This window comes from Rhinolophus sinicus, linkage group LG10 (genome assembly GCF_036562045.2).
Source record: "Rhinolophus sinicus isolate RSC01 linkage group LG10, ASM3656204v1, whole genome shotgun sequence".
NCBI lineage: Eukaryota > Metazoa > Chordata > Mammalia > Chiroptera > Rhinolophidae > Rhinolophus > Rhinolophus sinicus.
In genome coordinates, this window is record NC_133759.1 from 94,617,426 (window position 1) to 94,640,490 (window position 23,065).

The 23,065-nt window shown below is 33.5% G+C and overlaps 1 protein-coding gene across 2 annotated transcripts in view; it reads right to left on the bottom strand.

Moving 5' to 3' along the window:
• Positions 1 to 23,065, bottom strand: part of CLINT1 (clathrin interactor 1) — a 57,345-nt gene that overhangs the window by 14,874 nt on the left and 19,406 nt on the right. For both annotated transcript variants that reach the window (XM_019740454.2, XM_019740446.2), the window contains exons 2-8: positions 12,842 to 12,946; positions 12,190 to 12,286; positions 10,586 to 10,694; positions 9,466 to 9,630; positions 6,243 to 6,420; positions 2,660 to 2,906; positions 529 to 598 (exon numbers count right to left, since the gene is read on the bottom strand). In XM_019740454.2, the coding sequence (XP_019596013.1) occupies positions 529 to 598; positions 2,660 to 2,906; positions 6,243 to 6,420; positions 9,466 to 9,630; positions 10,586 to 10,694; positions 12,190 to 12,286; positions 12,842 to 12,946 (971 nt within the window). The remainder of the gene's footprint in view (positions 1 to 528; positions 599 to 2,659; positions 2,907 to 6,242; positions 6,421 to 9,465; positions 9,631 to 10,585; positions 10,695 to 12,189; positions 12,287 to 12,841; positions 12,947 to 23,065) is intronic.

Consider the following 23,065-nt stretch of genomic DNA (forward strand, 5'->3'; position numbering starts at 1 on the left):
TTTGTAATTAGATAACTATTTGACTCTTTGATTAATGATTACTGTACTTGTACCACTTGGTCTTCCTGTGAGGGCGAGAACTCTTTTTACTAAGCATTATACCTCTAGCACTCAGACCAGTGTCTGGTTCAACAAATATTTGTTGAATAAGTTAATAAAAAGTTTAAATGAACTCTGGACATGGCTGATGCTGAGAGCCAGAATTAAGATTTAGGGAAAGGCAATAAAATGGGCAGAGCAGTACGTTTTACTTACAGAGAAAGCAAACGACCCAAATACTCAGTGCTAAAGAAATTAAGGAGCGAGATTACTGAATTACCAAATATTTAAGCACTTTTCTTCCTTATTTTAGGCAATTAAACAATCCCTCCCCCAACCTAAATAATGCTCAGGGCTCACTAATTGCATATTAAAAATAAATCCAATGCAAAAAATGTTTATTTTTCATTCCATCTTTTATTTGACATTTTAAAAAATTACTCTGAAACCAAGGTTACTAAAAAAGAGAAAGACAATGTAGTAGCTTACCTGTTGATTGGCTGGTGCCATCAAACAGATCAACAAGGTCACCAGATGACTTGCTGCTAGGCACTGAAGTCTGAAGACACACAAAGAATAAGCTAAGAAAACAAACATCTACTTTTTTTCCAAATCTGCACTACTCGTCTCTGATTTCCAGCTTAGACACAAATACCTGTAATTACCTTAATAGGGGTAGATTTAGTATTCTGGAAAAACAAACAAACAAACAGAAGTGGCCTTGAATCCTTATGGAAAGATGGTATTTTTAAGTAATTCTATCCCCAGCACTGTAAAAGTCTGTATTTCCTTGACTCACTTTTTTCCTTACTGCATTTCACTCTGGAAAACATATCTTCCAGATCCCACTCAAATTTTAATGTTATGTATCAAAATCAATTGAGAAGCATTAAAAATACATACATATGAATATGTGCCCCATCCCGATCACAACATATTGAGTCATAAATGTCCAGGGTAGGATCTTGGCCTGTACATTCTTACAAAGCTCCCTTGATAATTCCAATACCTTAATAAGGTCTTAGATCTACTGGAATAGAGGCCAAAATCCTATCTAGTTCTAAGGATTCTGTGAACTTCAGCAACGCTTACTGTTTGTATACCATGTAAGTCAGTATAATTCTGTTGTTTGATAGACCTTGACATTTAATTGTTTCGTCTTTAGTTCCCAAACTAAATTACGGGGCTGGAGTTGTAATAGGATTTTTCCCTTTTCCATAGTCCCAAGCACTCTGATGTGTATGTGCTGTATGTTCAATACACACACACACGCTAAATGAGAACTGCTAGGCAGTAGGGAAACACTGTGAGTTCCTAGGCTTGCTAATTTGAGGTTTGAAGATTAGAATACTACATCGTGGTTTAAAAAAAACTTGAGATTGAAAAGAGATCTGAAGCAGCTGAGTAACTTTTCAAGAACTTTGACCTTCTAGACATTTTTTGTAGTAAAAAGAAAATCAAAAGCTTACACTGCAAATATAAAATATTTACGGCAGAGTGACATATAGTCAGGCCACACTGCAAATCGATATTTAAAATCCTATGAGACATAAAAATCTCAATTTATTGTTAAAAAATTATACCGTTGGTACAATTTTCTTTATGCAACCTTAAATGAATTTTCCACATAACAGTCATCACATTTGGGTTTTAATTGTTATAATATCTACCAGATACTGTATCTCCATCAGTAAGCAAAGTGTATCCACAGCAGGGGAAATATAAGATCACAAAGAAATAACAGACATTTTTCCTTTTTAACTACAACTAAAGTTGAGTTGTAATTTTGAGGTTTTCATCAAAACTTTAGGGCAAAATAGGTGAAACTATATACCAGAAGATATTTGGCAAAAGTTGACAAAATACTTCTTCTTGCCACTAAGCAGGACTACCTATATTTTCAGAGTCACCTATTATTTGCAAGGTATATTAGAAAAATGTTTTCCTTAACTTTTAGCTACTAATTCTGATGCAAAGATACAAGTCAGGTAAACAGTGGGGGGGGGGGGGGGACTGACAGAACAGCAATTTAGCCTTTAGAGACAAATCTCCCCCTGGCAGATTTCTGTCCAAAAGACTAGCTTGTGGCCAGGTATCTAGTAGGTGAATGAAAAACAAATGAAGAAGGTATAAGTCAGTCCAGCTACTGATCAGCAGTGACCGCCAAGCAAATTAGCCTCTGTTTAGAGGCATCACCTCTATATTAAATGAGACCATTTCCCCTATATGCCTACTTGGTCTTCTTTGTCATTTCTTATACCTTCCAAATACTCCGTTTCTCTTAGTGAATCTTGTGCTTCGTAACCAGCAGTGGTGTCGATAAGGAAGCAGATGTATTACATTCTGACTCATGACCTTTCCCAAATGAACCAAGAGTGTCATTTCTACTCTCAAAGAAAGTGCATAGACAATCATTCAGCAATTGGACAGGTTTCTTCCCCCAAAGAGAGTTCTTCTTATTAATGACTCAGTAATATATGCCAAACATCTGTAATTAATATGATTGCCTAGAAATTTGTAAGCCTACTAGAATTACTTTTAGTAATTACTGACAGTAACTACTAAAAGTAATTCATAAGACTAAAACTGTGTATAATGTATAAACTCGTGCCGTTCCCACCTTAACTGAAGACTGAGGCGTATGAGTTGAAGCATTCTGATCTGGACTTGCTTTGTCCCCTGTGTAATGTGCTGCTGCTCCAAGATCAATGGTTTTGGAAGGATTTGCTGTGCGCTTGTGTCTGGTTGTGGTGGTCTCTGTGGCCTGTGTGATATGGATATGCTTTGTCGTCACAGTCTCCTCTTCATCTTTGAATTCACCTTTGGGAGATCTGCCTCTCCTCGCTTTCTTTTCCTCATCACTGTCGCTAAAAGATATTAAAAATGAAGCAAATAATAAGACTAGGGATTATTTTAAAATGGAGTCCTCAGTGAGTTGAAGAATTTCAAATACAGTAGCTCTAAAATTCCATACTTTGACTATTTGACAGGGATCAACAGAATGTTATCTAAGCTATCTGAATAATGACGTGTTGGGGGGGAAAGTAGGAACCCGACAAATTCCCCAGGTAAATCTGAAACACTGCTACAAAAAAAGTATTTACATAAGTGTGTACAAATAAAAAAATGTCTGAAATAATTCAAGTGCTTATCTATTACAGATTTAAAGCTTAATTAAAAACAATAAAATAGCAGGATTATTGTCTTATCAGAATCAACTGCTGAGACCTTGGGAGCTCCAACATTGCATTTGATGACCATTTTCTTGAAATGGATTGTGTGCAAATGACTATAGTTCCCTTTACATAATATAATTCTGTCAAACTCTTACATTCTAATACAATACATAATAAAGTATACAATTTCAATGGATACCTTTTAAATAGTATCCTATCTGACTTCAAATGATTAAAACTACACTGTAAATGCAGAAAAATATGAGGTAATTCACTTTACAACTGTACTTTCTTTTACTATAGTATCAGATCAAACTTTTGCATGTCTATGAAAATTGCTTTACAGAAAACGTAAATATATTTTAAATGTTTGAAATAATATTTTTTAGGCATATCCAAAATTTTTTTAAATGAGTAAAAATGTACTTTTAATTCACGGCTTTTTGTATGCTGTGAAGTAAAAATGTCAGTATTAGTCTGTTCTCCAGTAATAAGGCATTGGGTTTTTTTCTGGTGCAAGTAGGACAGAGAGAGAATACCTGAAATATGTTCCATTACCCATATTACTTAATTTTAGAGTAGGTGGTTTAATTTCTAAATATTCTGAAATAAAATACTTAAAATTCCCCTTAAAACTATGACTGTTATTACTGATGACTGATGCAATTTAACTTAGACTAATCTAAAGCAATTTCTCCTTAAATATAAGAATTGCTTAATTCCAAATCGGTATAAATCAAGGATCAAGAAGAATGACTTCCCACACAGAGCAAAGGGGTTAAGTGTATTTTCATCTATAAGCATTTTAGGGAATCTACAAGTTCCGATTAAATGCTTAAGAAAACTCTTGTCACTCACTAAGTAATTTCTCAGCAACAAATGACCTAAAGATTCCCACCACCAGTCCTATAAGTGAAACAGAAATTTCTTACCTTTCTGATGTCCAGTTTTATTACAATACAAAATAATTTCTTTACATGTTGAGAATATAAACCTGACTAGCACAGTGAAATGAAAGCCTCATAGCTGATCAATGTTCAAGAATTCCTGAAAATAGTAATGAACTAGTAAGTCTGAAATTCTGCTAACATGCTTGAGAGGTCACATGAAACTTTGTTTAGAAATCCACTCTTCTCTCACAAATACTCCAAGATGTAAAAGTCCCTGGTGTGCCCTTTAGTTACTATGATAAATAATACACACTGTATTTTCACTCTTTTAAACCTGAATACTCCATGTAAAAGATTTAGGAATCTAGCAGATCCTGCCTTAGAGCCAAGATAGAGGGAAAAAAAAAATCAAGGGAGGAAAAAGAAAAAGAATAGGAAGACAAAAGCACGGAAAGAAAATCTGAAGGTGGAAGGGCAAAGGAGAGAAAGTACCAACACAAGAATGTACACAGATGTCTAACTACCTACCTGACTCCCACACTTCAGGAAATATCAACAGAATATATGGCCTCTCTGTTTTCTAAACCAAAATAAAAATGTAAACACACAGGCCACAAGAATATTAGTGAGGGAAAAATTGCACAGAATATTTGAAGTACGCACCATTTTCCAAAGTGTAGTATTTGTTATCATATACATACTATTTCAGCATAAAATAGCTGGAAATGCAATTATAAAATAGATATATGGATTCAAAAGTACTAAAAATAAATTCTAGCTCTTTAAAGATCATATTTCAGAAACAGTTTTGAAAAAGACAGGAATTCTAGGGATTTAATAAATATGGAAACATACTGAAAAGACACTAAAAATATTTCAGAACCTGAATAGTTTCAAAATTTATTTTTACTTTTTTTCAATTACAACTAAATCTGAACTATTAAGGGTTTTTTGTTGTTGTAGTTTTTTGTTTAAGAGATAGTACTTAGTTACAAGAACTCACTTGACTCAATTCTGTCACTAACTATGTTACTCTAAGGCAAGTTCCACATAGCCTGAATGGGCCCCAGGTTTTACTTTTAAACAATAAAGATAAAATCCTTGCTCTAGCCTGTCTAATAGAGATACTGTGGGGCACAGATAACAAAGATCTCACAAAACTTGCTTTTCAAATTAAGTGCTACATACACTGCCCTTTTAACCTGCAGGAAAACTAGTTTATAGCTATACTGGCAGGAAAAAAAACAAAAATAAATGCTATTCCAAGTATTGTTCTACATAAAACTAAATAAAAATGCCTTACCATTAGAGAATGTAGTTTATGAAACTAGAGGTCTATGCTCAAAAACATTTTAGTTCAAAAATCTATTTGGATTTTCTTCCTGGTATATACTGGCACAGAATCTAATGGAATATCACAGGAGGAGTTAAATTTTAAACGCTTTAACTCTTGTTTAAATTTAATATAATAAACTTCATTATCCGTCAGCAATACCTTAGATCTCTGGATAATCTGATGCTGAAATGCACAATGAGCTTTGAAAGTTCTTATTGCGAAAAAAATAATTCCAATAAATAGCCTGAATAAAAACATATAGGACATGTGATCAACTTTAGAAATAAATGGACAGACAACATTGAAAGCATGTCAGTACTAATTTCAAATAATGTTTTAGCTAGCATCTTAAAAACAGCCTCACAGCGCTCAAATCAGCAGCAAATATACTAAAACTTGAACAATAGTGAGAAGATTAGCAGGGCCACTGTATAACTATTCTGTATGTTCTATAATGGTGGGTATTAAGCGTTTATCAACTGTACAACACAGTGAACCCTAATGCAAACAACAGACTTTAGTTAATAATAGCATATCAATATTGGTTATCAATTGTTAATAAATGAACCAGAGTCATACAAGATGTTAATAACAGGAAAAACTATGTGTGTGTGTGTGTTAATATGGCAACTCTTTATGCACAATTTTTCTGTGAACATAAAACTGTTCTAAAAAATAAAATAGAGAGAAAAACAGCTCAACTTTAGGTAATAACTCCCAAAACAAACAAAACAACAACAAAAATCAGCTGCATAAATTTGGCACCCTCTCCAAGAGACCCAGAACACAAAGTGTTAATACCTGCATCTTTCTGGAGAGTCTTCTCTATCTTTCCTCCGGAACTTGCTGATGGTGTCATCAATTGTGCTTCCAATTTTATCACTCAGTTCACCTAATTTATCACTGAATGGAAAAGCACTTTTGTTTTTATCCCACTCCTCATCCCATTTTGATTTGGGCTCAGGATCGTATCTTTCACCTATATAAAAGCATTAAAAAAAGAAGCAACTCTCAGGACATTAAATCCAATAGGTATCTACAGTTCCTATTTCTGAAGCTCTTCCTCATAATAAAATAGTTTTCAAAGGAAAACAGAAAGCTCCCACAGTGCTGAATCAACACAATTACAGCAAGGCACAGCGTGTAGTGCCAGTCATTAAGTGGCAGGAATGCAGATTCAAAAGCTTTTGTTTACAAAAACTTACACAATCTTAATGCATAGCATAGCATATCGGGAAGTTCTTAAAGGCTGTTGAAAGGAGTAGAGGTAAACAGAAAAACCAACACAGGCTATATAAGCAAAGGAGAAATGGAAATCTTTTTGTTTTTACAAAAGTCACTTAATGCATTATATTTCATTCCTGTCTCTTAATGGTTTTTCAATTGTTAGAAAAGTAATGGACAGCAAAGTCTCTTAAAAAACAAACTATAGGAAACACCGTTCTGAATGCTGTATGTCCCAATATGCTGTAAAGACTCATAAATGTCATTCTTTAGTATCAAACTAGAAAACTAACTCATTGGATTTGATGCATGAGAAAGCATCTTTTAATTACTATAAAAGAAAAGAATATTTGAACTATTAAAGGATACAGACTGTTATCATGAAATATGCTTACGCAGTTCAGAACAGTAAAGATCTATTCAAACACCAAGATCAAACATGCCAAGACTGGCAAAACCCAGGGAGCCTCAGTGTGAATTTGAGAATGAAGGGAATAGATCATGGCAGTGAACAAAAAACCCAAAATGTCAAGATTTGTTTTAGTCCTTAACCTTGGGGTCCAAAGGAGAGAAAGAAATGACAAGGCATTAAAGGGAACCTTTCCATTTCCGTGTCCATGTCCCAACTCAAGAGGAAAAGGTGGAAGGTACAGAGAAATTCCATGAGGTTAAGAAGAAAACACTGAAAATTAAGGCAGGTTGGAGAGAAAATCCCTTTTCTCTTTTTTCTCTGCAACGGCAATGAGAAGCTCCAAAAGTGGTTACCAGAGCTTTTGTTTTGAACTTTGGTTAACAAGTTCTGATGGCATATATGTATGCCCTTTGGTGAATGGCCTGCTAAAACTACAAAGTCAGAATTTTCTGTAAGAGCTTGAGGATTTTACAATGTGTCTTCTAAATCTGAAAGTGACTACCAACGTGAAGAGAACATGACAAAGTGAATTTTTTAGACAAAACTTAAACCAGGATGGTTTTATAAAAATAGGTGATTTTCCAATGTGTATATACATTTCAATAACGTGATGAACTAGACTTTGAAAAAAAAATTTTACCAGAATAATAAGAATAGCTGAAAACTAAATTGATTAGCATGGTACATATCATACTAAATGCGTGCCAAAGATAATGGATGTTGGCAGGACATTATCTAATGTCAAAATGAAAATAAAAATAGTTAAAGTTGATTAGATATGTCTCTGAATCATATATATAAAATTATACATAATTTATAAAAGAATGTGATGCAAATACACAGGACATTGAACTCTGTTTCTAATGCAGATGCTGTAATTACCGTGTTTCCCCGAAAATAAGACCTAGCCGGACCATCAGCTCTAATGTGTCTTTTGGAGCAAAAATTAATATAAAACCTGATCTTATTTTAATAATACAGTATGATATAATACCAGGTCTTATATTAATTTTTGCTCCAAAAGATGTATTAGAGCTAATGGTCTGGCTAGGTCTTATTTTCGGGGAAACACAGTATTTCACTATGACTGATTCTGAAAACTTATTCAATTTTCTAACTTTATCTAATTATCTACTGTGCTGGTAAAAAGATGGTTACAAGCAAGTAGAATGAAATAGTAAGTTGCAAATAGCAATTTCTACACGAAAAACATCAAATTGCCATAACTATTTTGAAAAAGTTGAAGACTAAAATAACTACCTGGGCAAGTAATCCAAAAACTTCTTATTCCCCTAAACAAATAAAAACTCCAAAACATATTTACATGATTTAAGAGAAACATTTTTGCCCAATTTAAGAACTGACTTTTATGTGATGCTTAGACATAAAAAAAAGGGATTTTTCTGCTGTTAGAAACATCCTTTAACAGCTAATTCAGTGCATTATTTTTTCTTTGAGGGCAAGAAAGCAGAGGAGCAAAGGAGTGAAGATATTATTTTATAGGTAATCACAAGACAAGAAATTTTACAGTTCCTGTGAGTTATGAGTTCTCAGTATAATCCAAATATAAACAAACTCAGACATGGGTGGGGAAGCTAGAGAGTCCTGATATGCAGCCACTAAGTGTACACAGCACTGGCCTGTCTGTGTATACAAAAAAATGACGACCAGGAGATGGTCAGAGCTCCAGAAGATACCAGTTCAAAAAGACGTGTGAAGAAAGAGAGTTATTTTCTGTATCCGTTTCAAGCACCTAGTGATCTATTTTAGGCAAACTATATTATTACATTAAAAATAAACACAGGCGATGAATGTTCTAGCTGCTCTTAAATGTGTTAGGAACAATAAAGAGACAGGGCTAGATGAAAAACTGATGGTATTGTCAGTCACCTTTTTCTACATCAAATTAATGCACTGCTTAATTAAGGGAAGAGACTGGGGCTGGATGAACTTATAGGAAGCTTATTTATCTGTGGCCAAAAACAGCTAAATTGGTTTCAAATTAGAAACATCAATCTCTTGATCAAACTTCGTATTTTTATGCTCTAAATGGTGAGTTAGAGAAATCCCTTTTTCTTTATTAGAATGGTAACCCCAAGAGGGGAGGGCATATATCTGTTTTATCCTCTGTATATCAAATCAAAGTTTATAGTCATTTAATTAACAGTTAGTGGTTAAAATCATATTCTTGAACCCACCAAAGTGAAAAATAGAAAGATGCCTAAGATCCATGTAATAGCAGCTGAAAAGAGCATTACATACATGTATGTTAGTATTCTCTGTGTTCCTGAAAAAACTAGCATTGTGGTCTTTCATATGTCAATGATTCTTAACATACACCTAAGAAGCTAATGGATGCTTAGGTGCCAGTTTGTGTCTGATACTCACTGTATCTGAATCCTCCAACACTGTCTGAGGAAACCCCAACATATTTGTCTTTGTTCTTCTTGGCTTTCTTTCGCTCTTCACGAAGCCTGTCGTCATCCTGGGCAAATTCAACCAGTTCTTTCACCTTCTGGCGAATATTTATACCTTGATCCTTGCCATGCTCATCTGTGAGGATGGTAAGAGAGAAACAAAACTTTAAGAATTCAGTTAATGTGTGTCAAACCCTTTAACACATACACAAAAAAGGCATGAAAATTTCAACATAAGAAACCAACTTCAGTATTTTAAAATTAATAAAAAGAGGCAAATTGTGCCGATAAATTTTGCCATTTCCTCATCAGCAAATTCTAAGTTTTGAGATGCAATTTTGGCTTATAAGGGCCTGTAAAGGTGAAGTAAAAAGGACCACAGATAATGGTGCTGTGGAAGATCAATTAAAGACCCACTAAAAAGGATTACTAATGATGACCATATGAAATAGACTTATAGCCACATAGGTTATTTTCTTTTTCGGTATTTTCCCAAAATAAAACGGACTTGAACATTTTAATGACTGGAAAGCACCCAAATGCCTTGGTTTCCCCAAATTCAAGTTTGGAAACACTAATTACCAGGATTTAGTGTAGCTGAAAAACTGAATTTTTAAAGTGCTTTCAACTGGGGTATGCTACAAAATGAAATGTGGTTCATTCTGTATCCTCTTTCACATTCAAAACACACTCTGGCCTTGCTGCCTTTGCACAGTAAATATTATTTGGTGGGAGGAAAAAAAACCCAGCTTCAAACAGATGTGTGTGTTTTGGAGCTCTAACCTTTTCTTCCCATATGATTAAAGCTATTCCTTTATGGACACCACAGGGGACCAGTCTCCAGTGCATATTTTAATATAAACCCGAACACTCATGTTGTGTTGGTTCTGTTGTTATTAGCCAGTCTTTTCTGCGAGTTCTTGTCTTCACTAATTAATACTCTAGGGCCCCACGTCTTGGATTCTGCACTCGTCACACAACCAGCAACAGTCACATTCTAATTAGAGAGGAGAAGCTTCTAAGCTGGTTCAGGTGACTGACAACTCCAACTACTGTTTTAATTTGCTTATAAGGGTTTTTCTATTGCTCACCTACAAAGTGGTAATTTTCCAGGGATCGCAAATCATAAATGTGTTCTCTGGCACTTGTAACAACACGCTCTGATCCATTCCTTATGAGGTAAGCTAGGAGCAGCAAAGACTGTAAAAATACAAAGCACCAAATGATTTAACGAAATAAATACTAGTAGAGCTTTGGTAAATGGTTAAAGAAAAATAACTGCAATATTAGCAAATGAATAATCTTCGTGTGTGTGGGAGGGAAAGCTTCTTTACCTTCTATTAGACTATACGCAGCCTAAAACTCACATTATCAATTTGAAGTTCCTCTTACACCAAGCACAGTAAACAAACTGTCCATGTAGCAGAAGATTAAAAGTACAAATCTGCTGTTAAGAAATATTTGAATGTATGATATAAATGAACATTAAGCTTTTAGAAAGCTGACTCAAAGTTTTTACTTTCTATTTAGGCATTATAGAACTATGAATTGTTAGAACATCAGTTTAAAGAGGACAATTATTTAGTAATTATATGATTCCACAGCATTTTCCACAGGTAAAATTTAATTTGGGGGGTTAATGATGTGGTTGTTTCAAACACTGACAACAAATAAAGAGAAAATATTGTTTATGAGGTTTCTTCTTGGAGTAATGAAAATGTTCTGGTATTAGATAGTGGTGACTGCCGCACAATTCTGAATACACTAAAAAATAGTGAATTATGTATTTTGAATTTAATTTTGCTTGAAACAAACCTCACATCAAAATGATTAGATCTGAAAATTAAGTTGGTGAAATTGAAGGGCAAAAATCTTCATCCTACCAAGATTCATTCTTTAAAAAAGTAGTTTACCCAAGGATTTTTTTTAACTCTAATTAAAAATAATTTAACTTATAGAAATTTCAACTATTTCATCACAGCTACTGTACAAGCTGAGGAAGTGACAGTGAATGTTTTCAGAAACAACTAACATGCAACTAAATAAAAAAACATGCAACTAAATAAAGCACTGATTTTCAGTCCTGAAAGCTAGAAATGTTGTTTTCAAATATAATATTATATACCATTTGGAAAGCACAGAAAAACTTATTCCGAGTAGCAAGAAAATACGGTGGGAATGGAAGAACAGATGACTATCTTGTTTTAGATTTCTACATTATGTGAGGACATCAGAACTAAATGAAAGGAATACATATTTGCAAATTTAAAATGTTAGAATTTCAATGTGTTTTTTTCTTTAATTTTTGTAATAACACTGTTATACATTAGGTAAATTTTTATAGAGATGACAAACCATATATTATCATTTTTATCTTAATTGCTCATATAGTAAATATGCATACCACTAGAGGTTCATTACCTTTGATATACACAAATGTTTTTAGTTTGAAAATTTTAACAAATAAAAATATTAAACATTTAAAAGTATTAATACTAATTTTAAACATTTTACATTAAGAATAGTTATTTATGCTGACTAGAAAACAGAATATAAATAGCAAATCTACTTCTTTTACCTGTTTTAGGATATTCTATTGTAGGATTTAACATCCTTCATAATCACTTATGAATGTACACCTTAAAATTTCCAGTTCTTTTCAACATGTTACATAAAAACAGACTAATGCCCATACCTTATAAACTCTTCTCCAATTTTTTTTGTTGTCTTTTAACATTCGTGACCAAAGCATGTTCATAAGTTCTGGAAATTGTTCATACATAAATGTAGCCCTGAAAAGAGAGTAATTTCTCTTAAGAGTTTGCAGTATGTTAATTTTGACAGTAGATGGCAGGCTTGTTCTAAGTTAATGTGTTTTCTAAAAAGCTTAAAAAAATTAATAAGCTTAATTCAAAAAATTTAATGATATGCTTCCTTAAAAAATGCTTTTCCTATATTTTGTATAATGTCTAGCACATTCATGAGCCCCACTAATTAATATCATATTTTACAAGCCCTTCATTCACTGGCGTAGTGGTCCAGATGTTCACCAGGGAAAATTTTTCATAAATTTATTTCAAGTTATTTTATACACATTTATCAAAAATTTACACGGTAAGCTACAGTAAGTCTCTAAAGTTCATTGAAAAAGAAAAATTTTGTTTTACTTTTCTAGGCTAATTTCTAAGGGGAAGGGACCCTGTGTAAAACTTCCTCCATTAATATCTGAATGATTATGCAAAATTTTTATCTGGCAGCTAAATGGTTTAAAACTGAAAGCAAATTTCACATTTCTGTGTAAAGATGGTTGGATTCTTTCTGCACTGCTGAGTCAAATTATCACTTACTTGGCAATCTCTCCCATGAGTTGCCCAGAAGGTCCCCAAGGATCGTCATTCGTTGCTTCTCGAACCTTAGACTCGATCTCTGAATAATTCATAACCACATTGGTGCTGCAAAGAAAAAAAATGCACGCACACACGCACAGAGATTAGCATCAAAACTGAGAAACACATGAAAACTTAATAATGACACTACTGGGTATCCTAATGAGATACCTCAACAGGGTGGGAAAGAAATAATCTTTTGTGCACAAGCTACCCTGAGGACACTATACAACACATTTAAGTTATCTTTAAGGTTTTACTATTCCATTAGCCTTCAACACAGATAAAAGATTATATTAGACCTGGCATAACTCCAGTAAAAAATGGTTTTGGGTCACATTAAAAAGAAAGTTGGGCCTGCCAGAGTTTATTATAAACTAAATTATCAGTTTCCTGTACAGACCTGGTTTATATGTAGTCATAAGTTTTCAGCTTACAGAAATTCTGTAAATTAACTGGCAAAATTATGTGACAGCTAAACACTATTTATATTGTATTTACGAAAAGCAATGACAAATAAAAGATAACACTCAAATGTTTAGAGCCACTGTGAACATTTAACTGTAATCCCCTAGTCTTTTTCATTTGTTTAATCATATACATCATGTACATGTGTTACAATCATATACATTTTCAATGTTACTATATAATCACTGTAACCCTTACTTTTAATGGCTATATAATATTCCATCAGATTGTATGACAATGCATCTAACTTTCACTCCAAAGCCTTCAGCAGTGGTAAAGGACATGGGTTCTAGGAGTCAGAAAGATCTGACTCCAATCACTTACTTTGTGACTTGCCAAAACTATTTTAATTCTTTTAAACTCAGTTTCCTCAGATGCAAAATGGGAATAAATACGAAGAATACCAGCTCAAATGGGTCATATCAAATGGTACTCAATTATTAGCACACTGTGTGACATATAGGGAGTGCTCACATATGTATGTTAGCAATTATCATCATCATCATCATCATCACCTATTAAGAGAATCTTAAAATATTAAATAATATTTTTATAAGAAAGAATTAACGTTGAAAAGAGTGGCTTAAGACATGAGATGGCAAACTGGATTATTAAAACAGCATTTCTCATGCTTATATGGATTTAAGAATCCAAAGACATTCTGAGGAATAAAGAAATACTGGGAAAATGTAACACGCTATGGTAGTATTAATGTGACATCTAAAGCTCCAGTTGTTTACCAACTTGTTAAATAGATGCCGGTGAATATGGTAATTCAAATCTCCCTCTTAAAATGAAGTCTTAGAAATAGTGAAAAATCAGAATTCAATAACTATTACTTAAATATACCCAACTTTTGTTGTATGGTTTTACAGCCATCAAAAAAATTCTATTTTTTAAATGAGAAAGGTTTGGTTAAAACTGACACTCAAATCTTTTCCTCAAATATAAAGAAAAATAAATTTCAAATTTATTACAAACACTTCAGTTTCTTTACCTTTAAGGAACAGACTAGTTATAAACAGTTTTAAGTCAAATTTTAAAGGAACCATTATACATATAAACATGACTTGCCAAATCGCAGAATAAATCTGGCTTCTAGATTTACATTCAGAATACTAAGGAAGTTCTACTACTAAGGAAGGAAAGCAAAATCCTATTACTTTCTTTCAAATCTTGGAGAAAGCTGTCTCCTAAAATATCTACTGGTTTGATCAAATAAATACAAATTATTTCCCTGGGATTAAAATTAATACATAATCACCACTGCCTCCTTTAAAATTTAAGACTATTAATGAATGAATATACATAAAAATCCACTAAGATTCTATTGACAACAATTTTATGTATAAATAAAAGGAATAATCCCATTTTCTCCCTAATTTTGTCAACAATGGAACCAAAATAAAATCAAGGTAGCCAATGACAGATTTGCAATTTAAGGTGACACAAAATGATAGATTTCAGAATGCTTTTGTTTGTCCTAGTGGCTGAAGTATGCATGGCTTAGGCAGTTGAAAGTGTCAAAATCCAGCTGTGGGAACGCACAATAGCAATTAGGATTATAATTCACCCAAGCATTTCATTCCCAAGAATACACTTGAAATCTGTTTGCATTGTTTAATTTGTTGAAGAACAAGAGAAAAGAATCTCTTAGTCCATGTGTGTGAAATATTTTCACTAGAACCTTCATAAATGCTGTAGCTTTCAGAACACTACTTGCCTTGTTCAAGCTAAAAAAGCCCATGGGTCAAATGAGGAAGGTCCTGTTTCCATAACCCTTCACAAAATTCTTAGCTGAAGGCCTGTGTGTGAGTACTGTGTGTTTAGATGGAGAGGTGGCAGAGCGCCAATAATTTAAGAATCTTATTTCCTTGGTTTGAAAAACAATGGGAATTATGTAAAATGACGACTTGCCATTAGAACTGACTCACAATATAGTTATAAAGTATATCCACAGAAAAACATGGCAATGATGAAAAAAAAAAAAATCAGAAAATTTCCGTGAAGAGAATCAGGATACATTTTAAAGCCATTTTCCAATGGAACTGTTGCTTTCAAAAACTGGAAAAGAACTCTCTTAAGATGAAATCTGATGGCATAAAGAATTCTAAACAAAGTATTTTTAACCTGCACTTAATTCAGAAACAAACGTAAACTGAAACAAAACAACACTGTATAGTTTGGCCTTATTCCAGGTCATTCAAAAATAACTATTTCTAAGAAGGTAGACATGGCATTTTGCTCCTTCCTTTCCCATGTTTTCTACTGCCCTCAATCCATACCCTATCCACAATTCCGGTGACCTTTTTTTAAAAAAAGGGGGGGACCCTCTTTGCCCCCAAAAAAGAAAAGTTAAAAAAATTATATCCAGATGTGAAAGGAAAAAAACAGCTTCTTTAATTCTGAAAACTTCCCATGATTGACACAAACGTTTTAAGAATGGATATTTCAGACACTAGAGGGGGCTCTCTCATCAGTTTTTTAAAACAAAATTCAGACAAAGGTCTAGGGTCATTCCTGCAAACAAAATTAGAGAAAATTACCAGGAATGACCACAGTGAAGAATGTAAGAAGCTGCTCATGTTCTGAAGATTTTACCTTAAAGCAATATTGAATGACTGCTTTTTACAAGGATAAAATCCACAATTAAAATCACTGTTGTTTATGTTTGTAAAACTGCTCACTGCTTCCATAGTGCTTTTACACTTTCCATTTGTGAAAGGCACAATGAAGTCCCTGGTGAGAGTTCTTAACTCTGGACACCCAGCACCACTCACACACTGGACCTTTAATGCCCACACCTAGGTTCCCAGGCTCAAGTGCTGCACGCACGCTGCTATGTGTGTGTGGATACAGACACTGTGCAATTAGTCAAAGGTTGATTATTCAATTTGTAAATTATTAATGTTCATTTTGGCCTTCCTGTTTAGTTCCCATTTCTGGCTTATTTCACCACTCACTAATGATAAAATATCAAGTTATTTTACTTGGTAACAGTTTGGATCCAGGTTTTAGAGGCAAAATTGGTTGAAAGTAAAAGCTAAAATGGGGTTTTTACTTATAGATGGTCAATGCTTCTAATCTGCATTCAAAATAATCAGTAAAATGATTGACAAGAGAAAACTTTACTAGTCCTTGCCAACATTTTTTTCCTGTCAAAAGGTCAAGAATAATATGCTTTGCTAAAACAAAAGCAAGAGAAAAGGTGAAGTATAGGTATAATCCAGTCCTAACTGTCAACAAAGGAGTAAGGAAATTGAAACAGACGGATGTAGTAAGAAGTATTTTTCCCAGCTTGCCTTTTTAATTTTACATAAAAAATAGTTAAATGGGTCTATATCTTTAATATGGTTTCTTTTTTGTTTTAAACTTATTATAAAGACCTCATTCATTCCAAGATCAGGAAAATATTTAGCAGTATTTTCTTTAGAACTTTAAACTTGTATTTGCCATATGCATGCACACTTACATTCACACTTACAGACACAGAAGGTCAGAAACAGAAAAACAGGCAGCAAAAGACAGGGACAGTGTTCAAAGCAATGGTTTTAAATAATCGTATTTTTTTCTTTATACTTTCCTGATTTTTCCAAAATTTCCCCCATGAATATTATATTGTAACCAAGGGAAAATTATTAAATGTCATTAAAAATATAAATCAAGTACTATATCATCATTAGCTCTATTTTAACTATAGAGAAATAAGAATCATGGTAGACCCATGTAAGTACAGTGTTTCCCGGAAAATAAGACCTAGCCGGACAATCAGCTTTAATGTGTCTTTTGGAGCAAAAATTAATATAAGACCCGGTCTTATTTTACTATAAGACCGGGTCTTATATAATATAATAAACATAATATAAATATAATACCAGGTTTTATATTAATTTTTGCTCCAAAAGACGCGTTAGTGCTGATTGTCCAGGTAGATCTTATTTTCGGGGAAACACGGTACTATTTATACGTTCAATGTTTTGTTTTATCAGGCTAATAAGTACAGCAAACTAGTAACTAAAACACATGCATACATACTGAAATATGTATACCAAGTGTGTAAAACTACAGGGAACAATTTAAGTACCTAATGTTGAAATTAACATGATTTTTAAAAACTATTATGGAAGAATGACTCCTGACATTAAAGCCTATATTTACAAGTTACTTTTTAATCTCAATGCCACGAAGATTTCAGATGATACTTTTATGATGTACGTAAATTATGCTCCCTGTAAAGTATTAATCTTTACAAAAACTTTTAAAAAAATAATAAACCACCCATAAAAGGAACAATAAACAAAGTTTCCTGAGGTAAGAAGTCCCTTATAAGGCAGAAAAAAATTTTTTTTAATCTTTCCAGCCAAAACATTAGGGAAATAGTTTTAAGAATACCTGCTCTAAAAGCTTGATAATTGACCATGTGATAGTCATTTTTCATCACGAAATGGTCTTCACCACATTACCCTTATTTGCAAGCTGAACATTTTATAGATTCAATACTCATATTTTAAAACCAAGTTATATGTTATTACAGTCCCGTGAACAATATCAAATTTATGGTCAACAACCAAGAACTCTAGTACTCCTAAATTCAAAGTACACGTAATTTTCGTTGTTAGCAGAAAATCTGAGGCTGTATAGAAATGGTGTGGGGAGATGGAAAAACTGATTCATCCATTTGGCTGGATATTTACTACCCATCAAAAAAAAGTCTTTTCTTGATCTGAAAATGAAACACAAAGCAATGAAAAAATGTCTTAACATAAGCAGTGGTTTAGTAGAAGAATTAATGCTGTTAAAGCAAGTATTATATTTGATTATATAGTGTCTCAGTTATAAAATAGCTACAGTGCTAAGACAAGGAATAAACTACAGTGCTCCCTCCATCCCTAAGGAAATCTAATGAAATATTGGAAAGAAGAAACACAGATCACAAACCTAATACTGGCCAACACGGGCTGCAGCCCCTCTACCAAAAAAGTGAGGAGAGGGGGAAATATATTTAATACCAATTCTTTACTAGAGAAGTTAAAGAAACTCACTCAGGACCCATGATTAGCAAGTGGCAATAGATGTTCAAACCTTGTAGGTTTTCTAATTCCAAAGCCCACTTTCTATTATGTTACAATGCTGTAGATGAGAGAATTAATATTATTTGACTTAAACAAAAAAGCCTACTAATTAATATATAAGATGACATCACAAACTGTGCTACTAAAAGAATGAAATGCTGAATCAATGTTTAAAAAGATATATTTGCAGTCATGGAAATTATATTTTCTTTGGTTTTAGTAAATATTAAACCCAAACTATCCATTTGAAAAGGAGGAAACCAACATACCCCTTCTTAAAAGCTAGGGAAAGAAAATATGTTTGAATAAGGAAAAACTGAAATGGAAGATATATGAAGTCTGAGGCTCTTATCCGTTCTTCTGCAGTACCAAGATTTCAGAAAAGAATACCCTGTGTTACTTAAAAAAACATATGCTCGATTTCAATTCAATTATATCGTAAGTATGTGGGATGCTCATGTGCATATTATTTATGACTTCACCTATTTACACAGAGGACTATGCTGGATTATGCATCCTGTTTTCCTCTTTACTTTTCAAAAGGGAACATTAAAATGCTAAATGCTGAAACATGCAACTTGTGTTTTAAAAGAACTATCAAGAATTTACACTGAAATATTATACCTCAATCCTTTAGCTACCAGTCAAAAAAAAAAAAAACTAAAACCAAATAAATATTAAAGAGCAGTTTACTGCTAGGTTTTGCTGACGGAGGAGGGGAGTCCTACAGTACCTTTTTAAAGATCAAGAATAATTCTAGGTACCTAAAGATCAAGTTAGATTACCACAGCCGATCCCTAAAACATTCTAAAAACATGGTAGAGACAGAAAAACTGCCTAAGTTTAAACTCAAGCTGCCCGCCCATTTCACATTGAAACCACAAAAAATGTAGTATTAATGTTCAAAAACACCACTTCAATTGTCCCCTCTGCACATGTAAGACAATACAGAACTACTCCTAACTGATGTAACTATTTTTAAAATTCCTGTTTTAAGCTGTTAAGACAACTAAGAATTGTGTATTCTTTTCTAAGCCAAAAGCCATTCTCAGTCTACTACTAAATTCTTTGATACATTCACACCATCGATGGCCTTTAATTTCAATAATAGTTCAGTCCAGTGTTGTCATGGGGGTGGAAAACTGAACTACAGAATTTTAATCATTCTTATGTTTTCCTATTACTGAACATTGTTGACTGATACGGCTCAATATTTCTGTTATCTTAACTCAAGTTTTTAGACTGCATTTGTGCTACTACAGGTAAGGGAGAAAGATAAATTATATAGAACTGTTTTCTATAGAAATATTTACTTTTCAGGGTTTTTTTTTGGGGGGGGGGGGCAGGAAGCAAATTAAACACTGAACACTACTCTGCAGGAAGAAAAGTAAGAATAAACCCCTAACATTCTTGAAAGATTAGCTGAAGACCTTTGTGTATCTTCAAGATTATGAAAATGAAAATGTTTGTACAGACTCGTGACAATCTAACAAATTCAATCAAGAGTTCAAGTATCCTGTGCATATTATACTTCCTCAAACACAGGGTAACACTACTGAGATTCTCCCAGTTTTACTTCTCAGGTAAAAAACTGTTGCATGGCAGCATACTTTCATAATTTTTTTTACTGACTTCGTGTAGATTAGATTGTGTCATCAATACTTGTACCACCAAACCTGGTGCTCCTCTGTAAATATGTACAAAGCTCCTATTTTCAGTACGTGAATGATCATTGTCTTAGGCTTGGCCAGGTTCACTACCAGCACTGGAGGCTGGCTTTCTTCTAGTTGTTTTTCACACAGAAGTTCGATTCTTACCACAGCCCCAGAGCTGGAGCACAATAAAACTGCCAAGTGGATGCCAGTGACTGGCTTAGCTGAGTGACTTGTTCTCACACATGCAAGTCAGATTTGCATCGTAACAAAATTATACCTTATTTCCTTTAACAAATCTCCTGGATCTGTTTTAGAAAGTCAAAACTCTGAACAGAAAAATCTATCAAGAATCTACTGCATTTTAGAAAGAAGAACAGTTACACCAGTAGGAAATGTAATGTGAAAAAAATTTAATCTAAGGATTTAATCAGTAATTAACATTAACTGATTTGTAACATACTTTCTCTTCTACTCTAAAAATAGCCGTTATAGGTTATCAGTATTCCAAATGACATCTTTATCTAAATATTTCAAGCTTAAAAACTAGCATTCCAATTCCACACAATTTCAAATTGTGCATTAAAGAAATACTCAGTCCTTTGCTTACAAAGGAGTTCACCAAACACGGGAAGAAAATTTTCGGTTCTGATTTATTATCAGTTTGCATGGGCCCAAACTAGTCACATCTAAAATTTCTGAGATTCACAACAAATGATATGTTTGTCATTTAAATATAAAGTTGTCCTAAAATGTAACCAACTGTATAAATTTTATGAATTTTTTTCCCAAGAAAACACAGAAAATAATTATTTTATGGTTTATGTAGAATTCAAGGCAGGAAGTCAACACTCCAAATTTAGTGTCAAATGGCAAACTATATATATATGTAAATTGATCATTAAAAAGATAAAAACTTATAGCAGCAGTGACTAAAATACCTCATTTTATATAAAAGGTCATTAAATGTTTATAGTCCAACATAAAGTCTTTTGGGAAACACTAGAAACCACATGTAATTATTTCAATGCCTCAAAAAATACAGGAATTGATCAAAACAAAACAAAATACTGAATCCAGGATGGTAGGTAGAGTTCTGCCTCTCAACGTCTATCATTTCATTCTTTTCTCCAAAAGGCACCAGGCTCTTGATCACTATTAACTGTGACTTAAACTGGCAACTTTTCAAGGAAATAGTTCAGTAATTTATGTAACAGATGTTGAAGGAAAACTTATATGAATGAGATAAGCCAAGAAAAACATCCTGATGTCCACAACTGAATTATGGCCTGTGACAGGAAGAAACTATAAAACTACTTCCTTTCCCTTACAACGTCAGTGGGTAGCAACACCAAATGAAATCACCCATTTGATAGCAGCCCATTTTCAGAAGTAAAAATGGGCCTTAACTCTAAGAACTGTTCCAAACACATATTAGATGAAAGTATTGCATTTATGTAATTTCATAATCTGCTTCATCTTTTATGGCTATTTTGTGTAAAAGCAAATTAATATTTATAGTACTTGATAATTTATTAGAAATTAATAGGGCCCAAATTTTGTCTCTGATCATTAGACAAATCAACCACTGTGTCTCAGTATCCTCATCTGAAGGGTAGTTCCCAGGTATTATTAGAGATTAAATGAAATATATGTAAAGCATTTAGCACACATGGTTATTTTTCTACCAGTATTTATTATTAACAGTTTGAAGATATTCTTTACATGTCCCCTTATACTTATTAGGCATTTATACTTATTAGCTATCCACATCTCATTCTGACCCACAGTACAGACACTGAAATGAAGATTTTGAGGCCATAACTATACAGCAAGGCAAAAATGACTCTAGTACTAAGAAATGGCCAAAGAACTGGAAAGCGGTGTCACTAAGAGATAGGACAAACAGCTAGTAATACGAGCCCCAACAGAGAGAACTGCTATTTTATGTTTCACAGAGTTTGTGTTTTGAGGTCCTCTCCTTAATCTTAGTACAGCACCAACTGTGAGCTAGGGTTTGATTTTACATAAGTAGCAGCTTCTCCTTTAGTGATAATCTGACATCATCTGATAAAATAAATAAGTCTCTAACTTTTTTTGAGTCATTCATATCAACTATTGCAGTCACACATACCAAAGTAAATTATGCCAAAAACAAAGACTTAAGCTATTATAATGAGGGAAATTAGCATGAAGTTTATATTTACAATTTAGGAATATCAAAGGCAGCAGAATTCTGAGCTTTCAAAATGCCAAAAATAAGGTCAGTGTAAGTCACTCCATGAGGTGTCCAGTTGAACAAAAGGTTTTAGAAGGGCCACGATACCCAATGTCTGTGACCTGTTTCCTCGGCAAAAACACAAATGATTATCTAGGAAATGTCTGGACATCCATGGGTCTTGATAGTTCACATGGAAGTCCTTCCACTCCTTCACGAGCACAGATGCTGCCGCTCTCATGACCTGGGCAGATGAGAGGCTTACAAAAAAGCTGTCCCAACCTAAGCTAGTCCCATGATGCTAAGGAATTATTATTTTCCAGAAAGGCACTCTAGTCAGAGGCCATAAGACTGGGGTGGGGGGGAAGGGTGCACATGGCTTGCAAAAGGGAAGAACACATTGTATGGTTCAAGGAAGCAGGATGAAAAGCTGCTTCCAAAATGTAGCAGCAATGTTGCTTGGAACGTTGTAGCAACAGAACAGGCAGAGGCAGCCACTACTAGAAAATTCTTTTCCTTTCATGGCCATAGAAAAATAGCTCTCACAACACAGAATTGTATGAACACTAACCACTATCAACTATATAAAAACTCATGCATGTGGACAAAGCCTAATTGGAAAAAAAACACAAACAAACATGAAAACAAAGTGTTGGAGGCGGAAGGGACACATTTAAAATTTTATTTATACAATGAAAAAACTGATCTCTCTTTTAAAAAAAAGAAAAAGAAAAACAGCACTTGTATATAAAACTTTTCTTGACTTGCTAGGGAA